Raw genomic sequence first — 12,742 nt, forward strand, 5'->3', positions numbered from 1 at the left:
TGGGGATACCAGTGGTTTAAAAACCATTGTGTTCAAGACTGAAAGCCTGGTCTGGGGTGCCCTTTACACTAGCTGTCCTGGAATATAAATTCACTCCTAAACCTTGGCATTAATTTCTGCATTTTTGCATGGGGAACGTTGACTTATATTTATTTCTCTTTATATTTCCTCCATATCTCATTTTTGCTTTTCTAAAGATTTAAAAAGTAATAGTTCAGAATTTACAAGTTTTGTTTTGAAATTGGGAGACAAACATGGCAAAGCCTGGAATTTTGTGTGACTGGTTTTTACCTGAATCAAGACATTTTGGTATTTTTTAATAGTTTTACTTTTTTCTTCATACAACAATTTTAATTGAAATATGTATAATAAGTGTAAGAATGTTGGAAAGAAGATTGGCTATGAATAAATAATTTTTGAAGTTGGCTGGTGGGTTTATTTTATGATTCTCTCTACCTTTATTTGTGTGAAATTTTCCATAAATAAACATAAAGGAGAGATATGTTGTGACACCTTTTCTGCCATCAATAATGATAAATGTAATTTAATCTTGAAGTATTTTAATTTCTTAATACTAAGTGATAATTTTATCTGAGGACCTTGTTTTACATACTCACATTTCTTTTCTTTCTTTTTTTCCTCCAGACTTATTGAGGAATAATTGACAAATAAAATTGTATATATTTAAAGTGTACAATATGATTTTTTTTTTTTTTTTTGGTGAGGAAGATTGGCCCTGAGCTAACATCCATGCCAATCTTCCTCTATTTTGTATGTGGGATGCTGCCACAGTATGGCTTGATGAGTGCTGTGTAGGTCTGTGCCTGGGCTCTGAACCTGCCGAATCTCAGGCTGCCGAGGTGCACAAACCTAACCACTATACCACCAGGCAGGCCCTCAATATGATGTTTTGATATATGTATATATTGTGGAATGATTACCACATTCAAATTAACTAACACATCCATCACGTCACATAGTTAACTCCTTTTTTTCTTGGTGGTGAAAATACTTAAGATCTACTCTTAGCAAATTTCAAGGATACAATATCGTATTATTAACTATAGTTGCCATACTGTACAATAGATCCTTGGATCTTATTCATCTTATAATTGAAAATTTGTACTCTTTGCGCAGCATTTCCCTACCTCTGGCAACCGCCATTCTATTCTGTTTCTGTGAGATTGGCTTTCTTCTTTTTTTAGATTCCACAGATAAATGATACCATACAGTATGTGTCTTTATCTGTTTGATTTATTTCACTTAGCATAATGCATTTAAGTTGCTGAAATGGCAGGATTTCCTTCTTTTTAATGTATGAATAATATAACATTATATTATTATATTAACATTGTATATATATATTTTCTATGTCCACTCATCTATTGATAGACACTTAGGTTGTTTTCCTGTCTTTGCTATTGTGAATAATGCTGCGATGAACTTGGGAGTGCAGACATCTTTTTGAGATATTGATTTCATTTCATTTTGGTATATACCCATAAAAAGAATTGCTGGATCATGTGGTAGTTCTATTTTTAATTTGTTGAGGAACTTCCATACTGTTTTCCATAATAGCCGTACCAATTTACATTCCCACTGACGATGTTCAAGGGTTTCCTTTTTTCTATAACATTGCCAACATTTGTTATTTCTTGGTTTTGATCATAACTGTCCTAACAGGTGTGTAGTAATATCTCATTGTGGTTTTTATTTGCATTTCCCTAATGATTAGTGAAATTGAGCACCTTTTCATGTACCTGTTGGTCATTTATATGTCTTCTTTAAAAAAATGTCTATTCAGGTCCTTTGCCCATTTTTTAATCAGATTATTTTTTTTACTATTGAGTTGTATGAGTTCCTTGTATATTTTGGATATTAACCCTTTATCAGATATATGGTTTGCAAATATTTCCTCCCATTCTGTGGGTTACCTTTTCATTTTATTGTTTGTTTCCTTTGCTCTGCAGAAATGTTTTAGTTTGATGTAATGCCATCTGTCTATTCTTACTTTTGTTGCCTCTGCTTTTGGTGTCATATCCAAGAAATCATTGTTAGGGCCAATGTGAAGAAGATTTCTCCCTATGTTTTCTTCTAGGAGTTTTACAATTTCACATATTACATTTAAGTCTTTTGACATTTTGACATTTTGAGTTGATTTTGGTTGATGGTGTAAGATAGGGATCCAATTTTATTCTTTTGCATGTGGATATATGGTTTTCTCAGCAGCATTTATTGAGCAGACTATCCATTCCCATTGTGTGTTCTTGGTGCTCTTGTCAAGAATTGGTTGACCATACATGCATGGATTTATTTCTAGGCTATCTATTCTGTTCCATTCCTCTGTATGTCTGTTTTTATGCCAGTACCACATATGTTTTTGATTACTGTAGCTTTGTAATGTATTTTGAATCAGGAAGTGTGATGTCTCATTGCTCACAATAACTTTGGCTATTTAGAGTCTTTTGTGGTTCCATGTGAATTTTAAGATTATTTTCCTATTTCTATAAAAAGTACCATTGGGAGTTTGTTAGAGATTGCATTGAATCTGTAGATTGCTTTGGGTAGTATGGACAATTTAACAATGTTGATTCTTCCAATCCAAGGGTGTGGGATATCTTTCCATTTATTTATGTCTTCTTCAGTTTCTCTCATCAGTGTCTTATAGTTTTCAATGTACAGGTCTTTTAACTCCTTGATTAATATATTCCTGAGTATTTTGTTGTTTTTAGTACTATTGTAAATAGGATTGCTTTCTTAATTTCTCTTTCAGATCGTTCATTGTTAGTATATGGAAATGCAACTGACTTTTGTATGTTGCTTTGGTATTCTGAAACTTTACTGAGTTTGTTTTTAACTTCTAACAATTTTTTGGCCGAGTCTTTAGGGTTTTCTATATATCCTATCATGTCATCTGAAAACATAGACAGTTATACTTCTTTTTTTCAGATTTTGATGTCTTTTATTTCTTTTTCTTGCCTAATTGCTCTGGCTAGGACTTCCAGCACTATGTTGAATAAAATTGGCAGGAGTAGGCAACCTTGTCTTGGTCGTGATCTTAGAGGAAAAACTTTCAGCTTTTCACTGTTGAGTATGATGTTGGCTGTGGGCTTGTCACATATGGCCTTTATTATGTTGAGGTATGTTTCCCCTATGAGGATAATGCTGGCCTCCAAAAATGAATTTGGAAGTGTTCCTTCCTCTTCTATTTTTCTGGAAGAATTTGAGAAGGATCGATATTAATTCTTTACATATTTGGTAGAATTCACCAAAGAAGCCATCTGGTCCTGGACTTTCATTTTTTGTGAGGTTTTGGATTACTGATTCAATCTCCTTACTAGTAATCAGTCTGTTCGGAGCTCTATTTCTTCATGATTCGGCTTTGGTAGTTTGTATGTTTCTAGGAATTTATCTATTTCTTCTAGATTGTTTAATTTGTTGGTGTATAATTATTCATAGTAGTCTCTTATTATCCTTCATATTTCTGTGGTATCAATTGTAATGTCTCTTCTTTTATTTCTGATTTTATTTATTTGAGTCCTTTTTTCTTGTTTTCTTGGTGAGTCTAGCTAAAGATTTGCGAATTTTGCTTATCTTTTCAAAAAACCTGCCTAGGACACTGGCCCCACGGCCTAATGGTTAAATTCATACACTTCAGTTTGGCAACCCAGGTTTGGTTCCCAGGTGCAGACCTATACCACTCATTGGCAGCCATGCTGTGATGGTGACCCATATACAAAAATAGGAAGATTGGCAACAGATGTCAGCTTAGGGCGAAAATAACAACCACCACCAAATACCCGCTTTGTTTCATTGATCTTTTCTATTATTTTGTTAGTCTCTATTTCACTTATTTCTTCTCTGATCTTTATTTTCTTCCTTCTACCAAGTTTGGGTTTTGTTTGTTCTTCTTTTTCGGATTCCTTTAGGTATAAAGTCAGGTTGTTTATATGAAATCTTTCTTGTTTCTTGATATAGGAATTTATCACTGTGAACTTCCCCCTTAGAATTGTGTTTGCTGCATCCCATAAGTTTGGTATGTTGTATTTTCATTTTCATTTGTTTAAAGGTATTTTTTTTTAAAGATTGGCACCTGAGCTAACAACTGTTGCCAATCTTCTTTTTTTCTTTTCTGCTTTTTTCTCCCCAAATCCCCCAAGTACATAGTTGTATATTTTTAGTTGTGGCTTCTAGTTGTGGCATGTGGGATGCTGCCTCAGCATGGCTTGATAAGTGGTGCCGTGTCCGCGCCCAGGATCCGAACCAGCGAAACCCTGGGCTGCCAAAGCGGAGCATGCGAACTTAACCACTTGGCCACGGGGCCAGCCCCTAAAGGTATTTTTTTGATTTCTTCTTTGACACATTGACTTTTCAGTAGCATGTTATTTACTCTTCACATATTTGTGAATTTTCCAGGTTTCTTCTTTTAATTGATTTCTAGTTTCATACCATTATGGTCAGAAAAGATGCTTGATATGATTTCATTTTTCTTAAATTTATTAAGACTTGTTTTGTGGCCTAACATATGATTTATCTTGGAGAATGTTCCACATCTGCTTGAGTGAATGTGTGTTTTGCTGCTGTTGGATGGAATATGGTATAATTGTTAAATCTACAGGTTTAACATGTAGTTTAAGTCCAGTATTTCCCTATTTATTGTCTGTCTGAATAATCTAGCCATTGTTGAAAGTAGGGTATTGAAGTCCCCTACTGTTATTGTATTGCCCTCTTTTTCTCCCTCCAGGTCTATTAATATTTACTTTATATATAAGGTTCTTCTATGTTGGGTGCATAAATATTTACAAATGTTATATCGTGTTTTTGCATTGACCCCTTTATTATTTTGTGATGTCCTTCTTTGTCTCTTATTGTAGTCTTTGTTTTAAAGTCTATTTTATCTGATGTAAGTATAGCTCTCCCTGTTTTCTTTTGGTTTCCATTTGCATGGAATATCTTTTTCCATTCTGTCACTGTCAGTCTCTGTCCTTAAAGCTGAAATGAGTCTCTTGTGGGCAGCATATAGTTGAGTCTTGTTTCTTTTATTGATTCAGCCCCTTTATGTCTTTTGATTGGAGAATTTGGTCCATTTACATTTAAAGTAATTATTGATAGGTATAGACTTACTATTGCCATTTTGTTAATTATTTTGTGGTTGTTTGGTAATTTCTTTGTCCCTTTCTATCTCTCTTGTTTTCTTCCTGTGTGATCTGATGATTTTCTATAGTGGTATGCTTCTTTCTCTTCATCCTTTGTGTATCTGCTATAGGTTTTTGCTTTGTATTACCATGAAGCTTACATAAAACGTCTTCTAGTTATAACAGTCTATTTTAAGCTGATGACAATCTGACGTCAAATGTATACAGAAGTTCTACGTTTTTGGATCCCTCTGACATTTTGTGTTTTTGACGTCACAGTTTTCATCTTTTTTATATTGCACATCCATTAACAAATTATTGTAGTTATAGGTAGTCTTAATACTTTTGTCTTTTAACCTTTGTACTAGAGTTACATGTGATTTATGCACCACTATTACAATATTGGAGTATTTTGAATTTAACCATATATTTACCTTTAGTAGTGAGTTTTATACTATCCTATCTTTTAATGTTGCTAATTAACATGCTTTCATTTCAGCTTGAAGAACTCCCTTTAACATATCTCATAAGGCCACTCTAGTGGTGATCAACTCCTTCAGCTTTTGTTTTTCTGGAAAACTCTTTATCTCTCTTTCAGTTCTGAAGGACAATTTTCTGGGTAGAGTATTCTTAGCTGACAGTTTTTTTTTTCCTTTCAACACTTTGAATATCTCATCCCACTCCCTTCTGGCCTGCAAGGTTATTGTAAATTCCCTTCTATGTAACAAGTTGCTTTTTTCTTTCTTCTTTTAAGCTTCTCTCTTTGTCTTTAACTTGTGACAATTTAATCATAATGTGAATCTCTTCAGATTAATTGTAGTTGGTACTTTTTTGACTACCTGGATCTGATGTCTGTTTTTTTCCCCAGGTTAGGGAAGCTTTTAGCCATTTATTTCTTTGAATAAGATTTTGCCCCTTTCTTGCTCTCTCTTCTTCTTCTAAAATGCATATATTGTCCATTTGATAATATCCTATAAGTTCTTTAAGCTATCTGTAGTTGTATTCCATCTTTTTTCTTTTCATTTCTCTGATTGGATGTATTCCACTGCCTTGTCTTCTCATTTGCTGATCCTTTCTTCTACTTGATCTAATCTGATGCTGAAGCCCTCTATTGAATTTTTCAGTTCATTTACTTTATTATTTAGCTCTGTGCTATTTGGTACTTTTTTTATATTTTCTATATCTTTGTTAAAATTCTTACTTTGTTCATGCATTTCTCTCCTGACGTTGGTGAGCATCTTTATGAGCGTTATTTTGAACTATCAGGTAAATCACTTATCTCTGTTTCATTAAGATTGGTTTCTGGAGATTCATCTTAATTTTTGTTTGGAACATATTCCCTTGTTTCGTCATTTTCCTTGAATCCCTGTGTTGATTTTTGTGCATTAGGTAAAACAGCCACCTCTCCTAGTCTTGACAGACTGGTCTTGTGTAGAAGATGAATCTTATTAATCAGCCCAGCCTGAGCTCCTGGTTGCCTCTCAAACCTTTGTGATTATCTAAGCTGCTATCCTTGTTCTTCGAGCCTCCTAGTAGTTGATGGTGTGAGAAGACCCATCAGTGTTCCAAAGGGGACAATTGTAGTCAGCATCTAGATGCAGGCTGATCAGAAGCTGGACCCTCAGGCAACAGCTGGGAAAGTATGCTGTCAAACTCCTTCTGGGGAGAAACTGAGAGATAGTCATTTTTACATTCTCCCTCTTCACTGAGCCTGGTTGTATAGCTGTTGTGGAGGAGGGGGGAAGTACTGCTCTTGAGCCCATTAAAAAACTGCTTGTTTGTTTGTTATGGTCCTATGGACTTATGAATCCAAGCCCCATTGGCAATCAGAGCCAGGTGATTTGGGGCCCATCCCTCAGGCAGTAGCTGCAAATGTTGGGGCAGCAAACATGTGTAGACGGTCTTTCCAGAGAAATGCTGGTGACCTGGTCTTATTGTTGAAGCAAACTGGAGGGAGAAGGTGGTGGAAGCACCCACTGATTCTTTTGGGTTCCAGGTAGGATCACAGTCAGCACTCAGATATGTGTTAATCAGTGTCTGGACTCTCAGGTGGCAGCTTATAAAGTATACAGTCAAAGCTTTTCCAAGGAAAGACTGGGAGATAAACATTTTTGCCAGCTCCTTTTGTGCTGAACCCTGGGGGATAGCTGTGGTTAGTGCTTGTGTGCCTGTCAACAGCTGCTTCTTTGTGTGCTATAGTCTTGTGGGACTCATGAATGCAAGCTCTGCTGGCTATCAGAGCTAGGTGTTTTGGGGGTCTATCCCTTGGGTGGAAGCCTTAAAAGTTGGGGTGCTAGATGTACCATGTGAACTGTTTGCTGCTGAGGGAGAAGCTGGGAGTTGGGCTTTCCCTCCCTCTTGTAGGACACTGTGCCTGGAGTGGGGCTTTTGGTGAGAGTGTGTCTCAGCCTTTTCTACAAATTTCTATGTGGGTATTTTCTCTGTTGCCCAATGTGTAGGAGTCATTCAACTAGCTCCTGGATTTCTCTTGGAGGGAATTTCTCCATGTGTAGCTGTACATTCAGTGTGTCTGTGGGAGGAGGAAAATGGCCTCCACTTTGGTTAAAAACAAAACAAACAAAACAAAATAGAAAAAAACCTCTTTAGTTTCTTTATTAGTTTACTTTTTATAGATTAATGGTTTTTAAAAAATAGTCACGTGTAACAATTATTCATTCATTTCATTCAATAAATGTTATTGAATTCTATTCTAAATGCTGGGGATACATCAGTGAATTGAATAGGAAAAATATCTTTGGAGTATATATTTTAGTAGGGAGGAGACAGAAAATAAATCAATAACAAACTGTATTTTATATCTATGGTGACAAGAGCTATGAAGGTAAAAATAATTTGGTAAGGGGGTTAAGAGTCTGAAGTGAGAGTGCTCTTTTGTGAAAATTCTTCAGGAAAAGTCTCTTTGGTTAGGAGACATTTGTAGACTTGGGGGATACGAGGGAGAGAGGTATGTGGATATGTGGAGTTAATTGGAGGGAGAGTGTTCCAGGGGCTGGGGAAGCAAGCAAAGGCCCTGAGGCACCCCTGTCTTGATATTTCAAAGGAGAGTATGCAGGCAATTTCAGCAAATCACAGATGAGTATGGAAGGCTCTTTATCTGGCCACTCTTTGGTTGATACATGGGGTCTGGAGACAGATTCACATAGCTCCTGATGTAACCTTTATTATTCAACAACGAGCACCAGGACTGAGGAGAGCAGGAGAAAATATTTCTTGTGTTCTTTTGATTTTTGCTGATGGCCAAAAAAAAAAAAGGGGGGGGATACTTTCACATTCTCTTTGTAGTCTTGAAAAGCACTGTTTGGAGATGTAATCATTTTATTCATGTTCCAATTTTTTATCATTTATATTTTCTTTGCATGCTTGAGAAAATATGTAAATAGAACTAAGGGAGACATTGTTTTGTTTTACTTTGTTTATTGTTTTGTGTAGAGTGAGAGTGGTAGATATCTGTTGGAGTCTGGAAGGTGGGTTAATAAGTGACTCAGGTGAGGCTTAAAGGACTAAGGAGTGGTGGAGACTGTGGCAAATTGGAGAATTTATGCCCGTTTAGAGGGAAGAGGTGTTACTTTAATTGATTGTTGCCATGTGAGAAAGTAGCCCTAGTTTTGAATTTATTTTCTGATTTTTTAAGAAAAGCCAGAAATGTGCATTGATGTGCTATCTCCTGATTTTTAAACATTGGCAACTAAATAAAAATATTTCAAAACATTCTTCAGGCCAGACAAATCAATCACGCAGGCGGGATCTGGCCCCCAAGTCACAAATTTGCAACCTTCTGGAGTATAACACCATAGTTAATTTTTACTGCCTCCTTCAAGGGATAGTATAGATCTAATAGTAACAAAGTGCTGCAAGGTTTCTGTATACAGATGGTTTTCACATACCATTGTACTGTTGTTCTCCCTGTGTGGTGCTGAATATGTCTATTCTCGTTGTTGTAGGGTTTGGTCAGACAGGTCCGCTGTCTCGGCGAGCTGGTTATGATTCTGTTGCCTCTGCTGTGTCTGGTCTGATGCACATCACAGGGCCTGAGGTAGGTATCTTTCTTTAGAATGTTCATGATTCCTGCCCCCCCGACCATGTATTCCAGAGATTTTTGTCTTTCCTAACACCTAGGCTTAAGCTTGAGTTAATTTTAGAAAGAAACCAGGGAAAATGAATGGCTTCTTAAAAATGGAAGGGTTCATTACAAATGTACTCAAGGCTCAATGTCAATTTGGCCCCATGGAAAAGAACAGTGTTTTTTGTAAGGGCAATAGATTAGCAGTGAACACATTTTCCATATGTATTATATTACTCAAGCTTAATATAGGCACTTTAGTGTGACTTCGGAATATTCCTTCTGTTGAATAGAATGGCTGAGTAGACTAGTTCGCAGATGTCTATTTCTACCAGAGTTCCTTCATTTGGCCTGTATACATAGTGGAGGGTTTCTTTTTCCCTCTGGAATATTATAAGTGGTTATGTATTTTAAAATTTGTGTCTTAACACCTCAGGTGTGATTGTGTCTGATTGCTATTTGCATTAGATTCTGACAGTGAAAGAAATATTCTATGTTATAACAATCCCTTTCCATTGATGATAGGTTAGGAAGTTCCTAAAAAGTATATAGGTGGTCAAAATTTCGTTGGTTAGATCAAAGACTCTTAGAAAATGGACTTTTGGGGGAAACAGTTAGAATGGCATTAAATAAATAAAAAGACTGTGGAAGCCTGGTAAATAAAAATACTAAAAGACATCCATTTCCATAACAAATTAGGTTGGTAGGCTTAAAAGACTTTTTCTGGTAGGCGTTGCTTTAGTTAACTTTTCAGGAAGTATTGCTGCAGTGGTGGGATAAACTGAAGCCAGAGCGACCTCAGGTCTTTTTTTTACAGTCTTCCTTTTATTAATCTGAAAGCAGGCATTGGGATGTCAGTGACTTGGAATATAAGGTCTTTTGTGCTTTCTTTGTTGTTTCATTTTCACAAGTTTTAGAAAAAATGAGTGTGGCCTTTCCTTAAAATATTCAAGGGCGCTGGTTTTCTTTCCTCCATTGAGAGAATGGAACATGGGTATATCTCTCTTTGCTCTATCCCATAAAAGTTCTTATATGTACAAGACATTATTATTATGAATGGCTTTATTTAAGAGCCCTGAACTCAATTGCGAATATGTGAAAAGATCTGGGACTTTTAAATTTGTATATTCAAATGTTAAAATGAATTAGCTCAAAAACAACTGAGGTCAAGGATTACTGTGGCTCCTTTAGTACCCTGCGCTGTACTCTGGCAGGGATAACCACACAGCGTGACCTCAGCCTTACCATTTATCAGTCAATACCTTTCTCTCCTGTGTTACTCTACCTGGTGATTTTTGTTCTAGCTAAGCAAATAACAACAACATTGATATGCTTACTATGTTCAAAGCATTATTTAATATACTTTACATGTATTAAATAAAGTTACTCCCATATACTGTGTTTCTTTCACACAGACACGTCTCATTTAATTCATGGATTCAGTGAATGGTTATTGCAGATATGCCTTCTGGGTGCCAGGAACTGTGGCAGGTACTGGGGATTGAGCAGGCAACAGGGTAGGCAGAGTCCTTAAGTGGGGAAAATAAACGTTAATGGAAAATAAACACTGAATACAAACAAAAAGAGCTCTGAAGACGAGTACAGGATGCTATTAACATATATAACAGTGTGCCTCAGACCATTATAATACTTCCAAAGATCTCTGAAAAATGTGGTTTGACAGTGAAGGATAAGAACAGACTGAAGAGAATCAGGCCGTGCTAGGAGTTCCCCTTAAAGGAGTTGTTTTCCTCTGTTATCAGCAATATATCTCAACTTGCCAAGTCTTTCGGCAGAGACTGCACAGGAGGGATCACTTCTGAAACCCTTGGCTAATCTTTTAAACTAGCCAATGCAGACGACTATTGCCAATTAGATCATGTTGCACGTGAACATTTATCTACCTGCACATCTGTGTATTTGTGCTGTGGCATAACTCCATGTTGTCCGATGCCTGATTGGAGCCCAAGATTCTCTATCATTAGGAGACTTCACCACGTCACCCTACACAGTGCAGCCTAATGTTGTCAGGATGGTTGGTTAGGGAAAGCTGCTCTGAGGACCAGATATTTAAGAGGGGACACACGTAGGCATTAGCCTGGTGACTAGAGGGCACCACCTTTCATCGTGTCTAAATGTTGGAGAATCTGGTAGGTGTGAGGAGCCAAAAGAATGCCAGGGTCATTGGATTATTGTGAGATAGCAAAGAAGGGGGAAAATGAGGCTGGAGAGGTGGGGAGTGGTGGCTGAACTTGCTGTTTATCGACTTATTATGTTACTTAATAGTTTGACAAGAGAAGATACATTTATCATTTATACATATTTTTAGTGATGATCTAGTATATTTCTGCCTGGAAAATGAGGGATATTCCCAAAGTATAGACCAACAATATGCTGAAAAAACTCAAAATGCATGTTTTTTTTCTATAATGGAGTAATAATGCCAGTTTTATCCCAAAGGGGCATCACCTAAATGTATAAAGTAGAATAAAATTTATGAAAGCAGTCTTTATCATGGGATTTAAGCAGACTAGTGACATTTGACTTCCACTAAATCTAAAATCTAGCCTTTTAGGCATGCTGTGGTGTTGTCAGATAAGATTCATATTTGATTATGAAAAATAGAGAACCAGTATTGAGTACCTACACTATGCTAGACCCATGCTTGATGTTTTACATAGGCTATTATATGTTTTGATCCTCACATTCATCCTTCCAGGATCAATTTATTGATCAGTTCTGTAGCTGAAGCTTAAAGGCTTAGAAAACTTGTCCAGACTGTCCAGGGATGTAAAGGGCTAAACCCAGACTGTGAACGCAGGTCTGCTTTATCCTTATAGCCTGTACTGTATCCATTGTCCATGCTGCCTGAAGAATGAATCCTGATTTTTGTTGTATTTGCATTTTGCTTGTGCATGCTGTTGATATGTTAATGTTACATTGTAGCACATAGACCTTTTAGTGTGATAAGACCATACTCAACTAAGAGTCTGGAGGCCTGGCTCTATCTAATTCTCTCCTGTGTAATGTTTACTGGCTGCCCTAAAAAGGGCCCCGAGAGAATCTAAGCCTCATAAGACAGTGGTCTTTGCTTGGTCACTGCTGTATCTCTATGCCTAGAGCAGAGTCTGGCACTTAGTAAGCACTCAATAAATATATGCTGAATGAATGAATGAATGAGTACCTGGCACTGTGCTATGTGAACGTATTATATGGCTTCTCTGTGTTTCAGTGAAGTACATCTGGAAGTGATGCTCACCCACCTCCTCTTCAAGATATTGTAAAGAGCAAATGAAATGTCTTTTATAAAATAAAATATAAATAATAAAATAGTAGTAATAAAATAAAAATGAAATAAAATAATAAAATAAAAAGCTTGTTTATAATAAAAGGCAGTATACATAAGAATCAGCAGTTACTTGATATATCTGCAGACTCCTTAGCTCCACCCTCAGAGATACTGATTTGTGGTGGAGCCCCCAAATATGCATATTTTGTGATGGCCCCAAGTGCTTCTGATGGACAT

General features: G+C 36.5%; 1 protein-coding gene across 1 annotated transcript in view; it reads left to right on the forward strand.

Annotated features, from left to right (window-relative positions):
* The window catches only part of SUGCT (succinyl-CoA:glutarate-CoA transferase), a 668,838-nt gene that overhangs the window by 56,829 nt on the left and 599,267 nt on the right, over nucleotides 1-12,742 (forward strand). The window contains exon 6 of the mRNA XM_046668918.1: nucleotides 9,098-9,189. Within this exon, the coding sequence (XP_046524874.1) occupies nucleotides 9,098-9,189 (92 nt within the window). The remainder of the gene's footprint in view (nucleotides 1-9,097; nucleotides 9,190-12,742) is intronic.

Source organism: Equus quagga, chromosome 8 (assembly GCF_021613505.1).
Source record: "Equus quagga isolate Etosha38 chromosome 8, UCLA_HA_Equagga_1.0, whole genome shotgun sequence".
Taxonomy (NCBI): domain Eukaryota; kingdom Metazoa; phylum Chordata; class Mammalia; order Perissodactyla; family Equidae; genus Equus; species Equus quagga.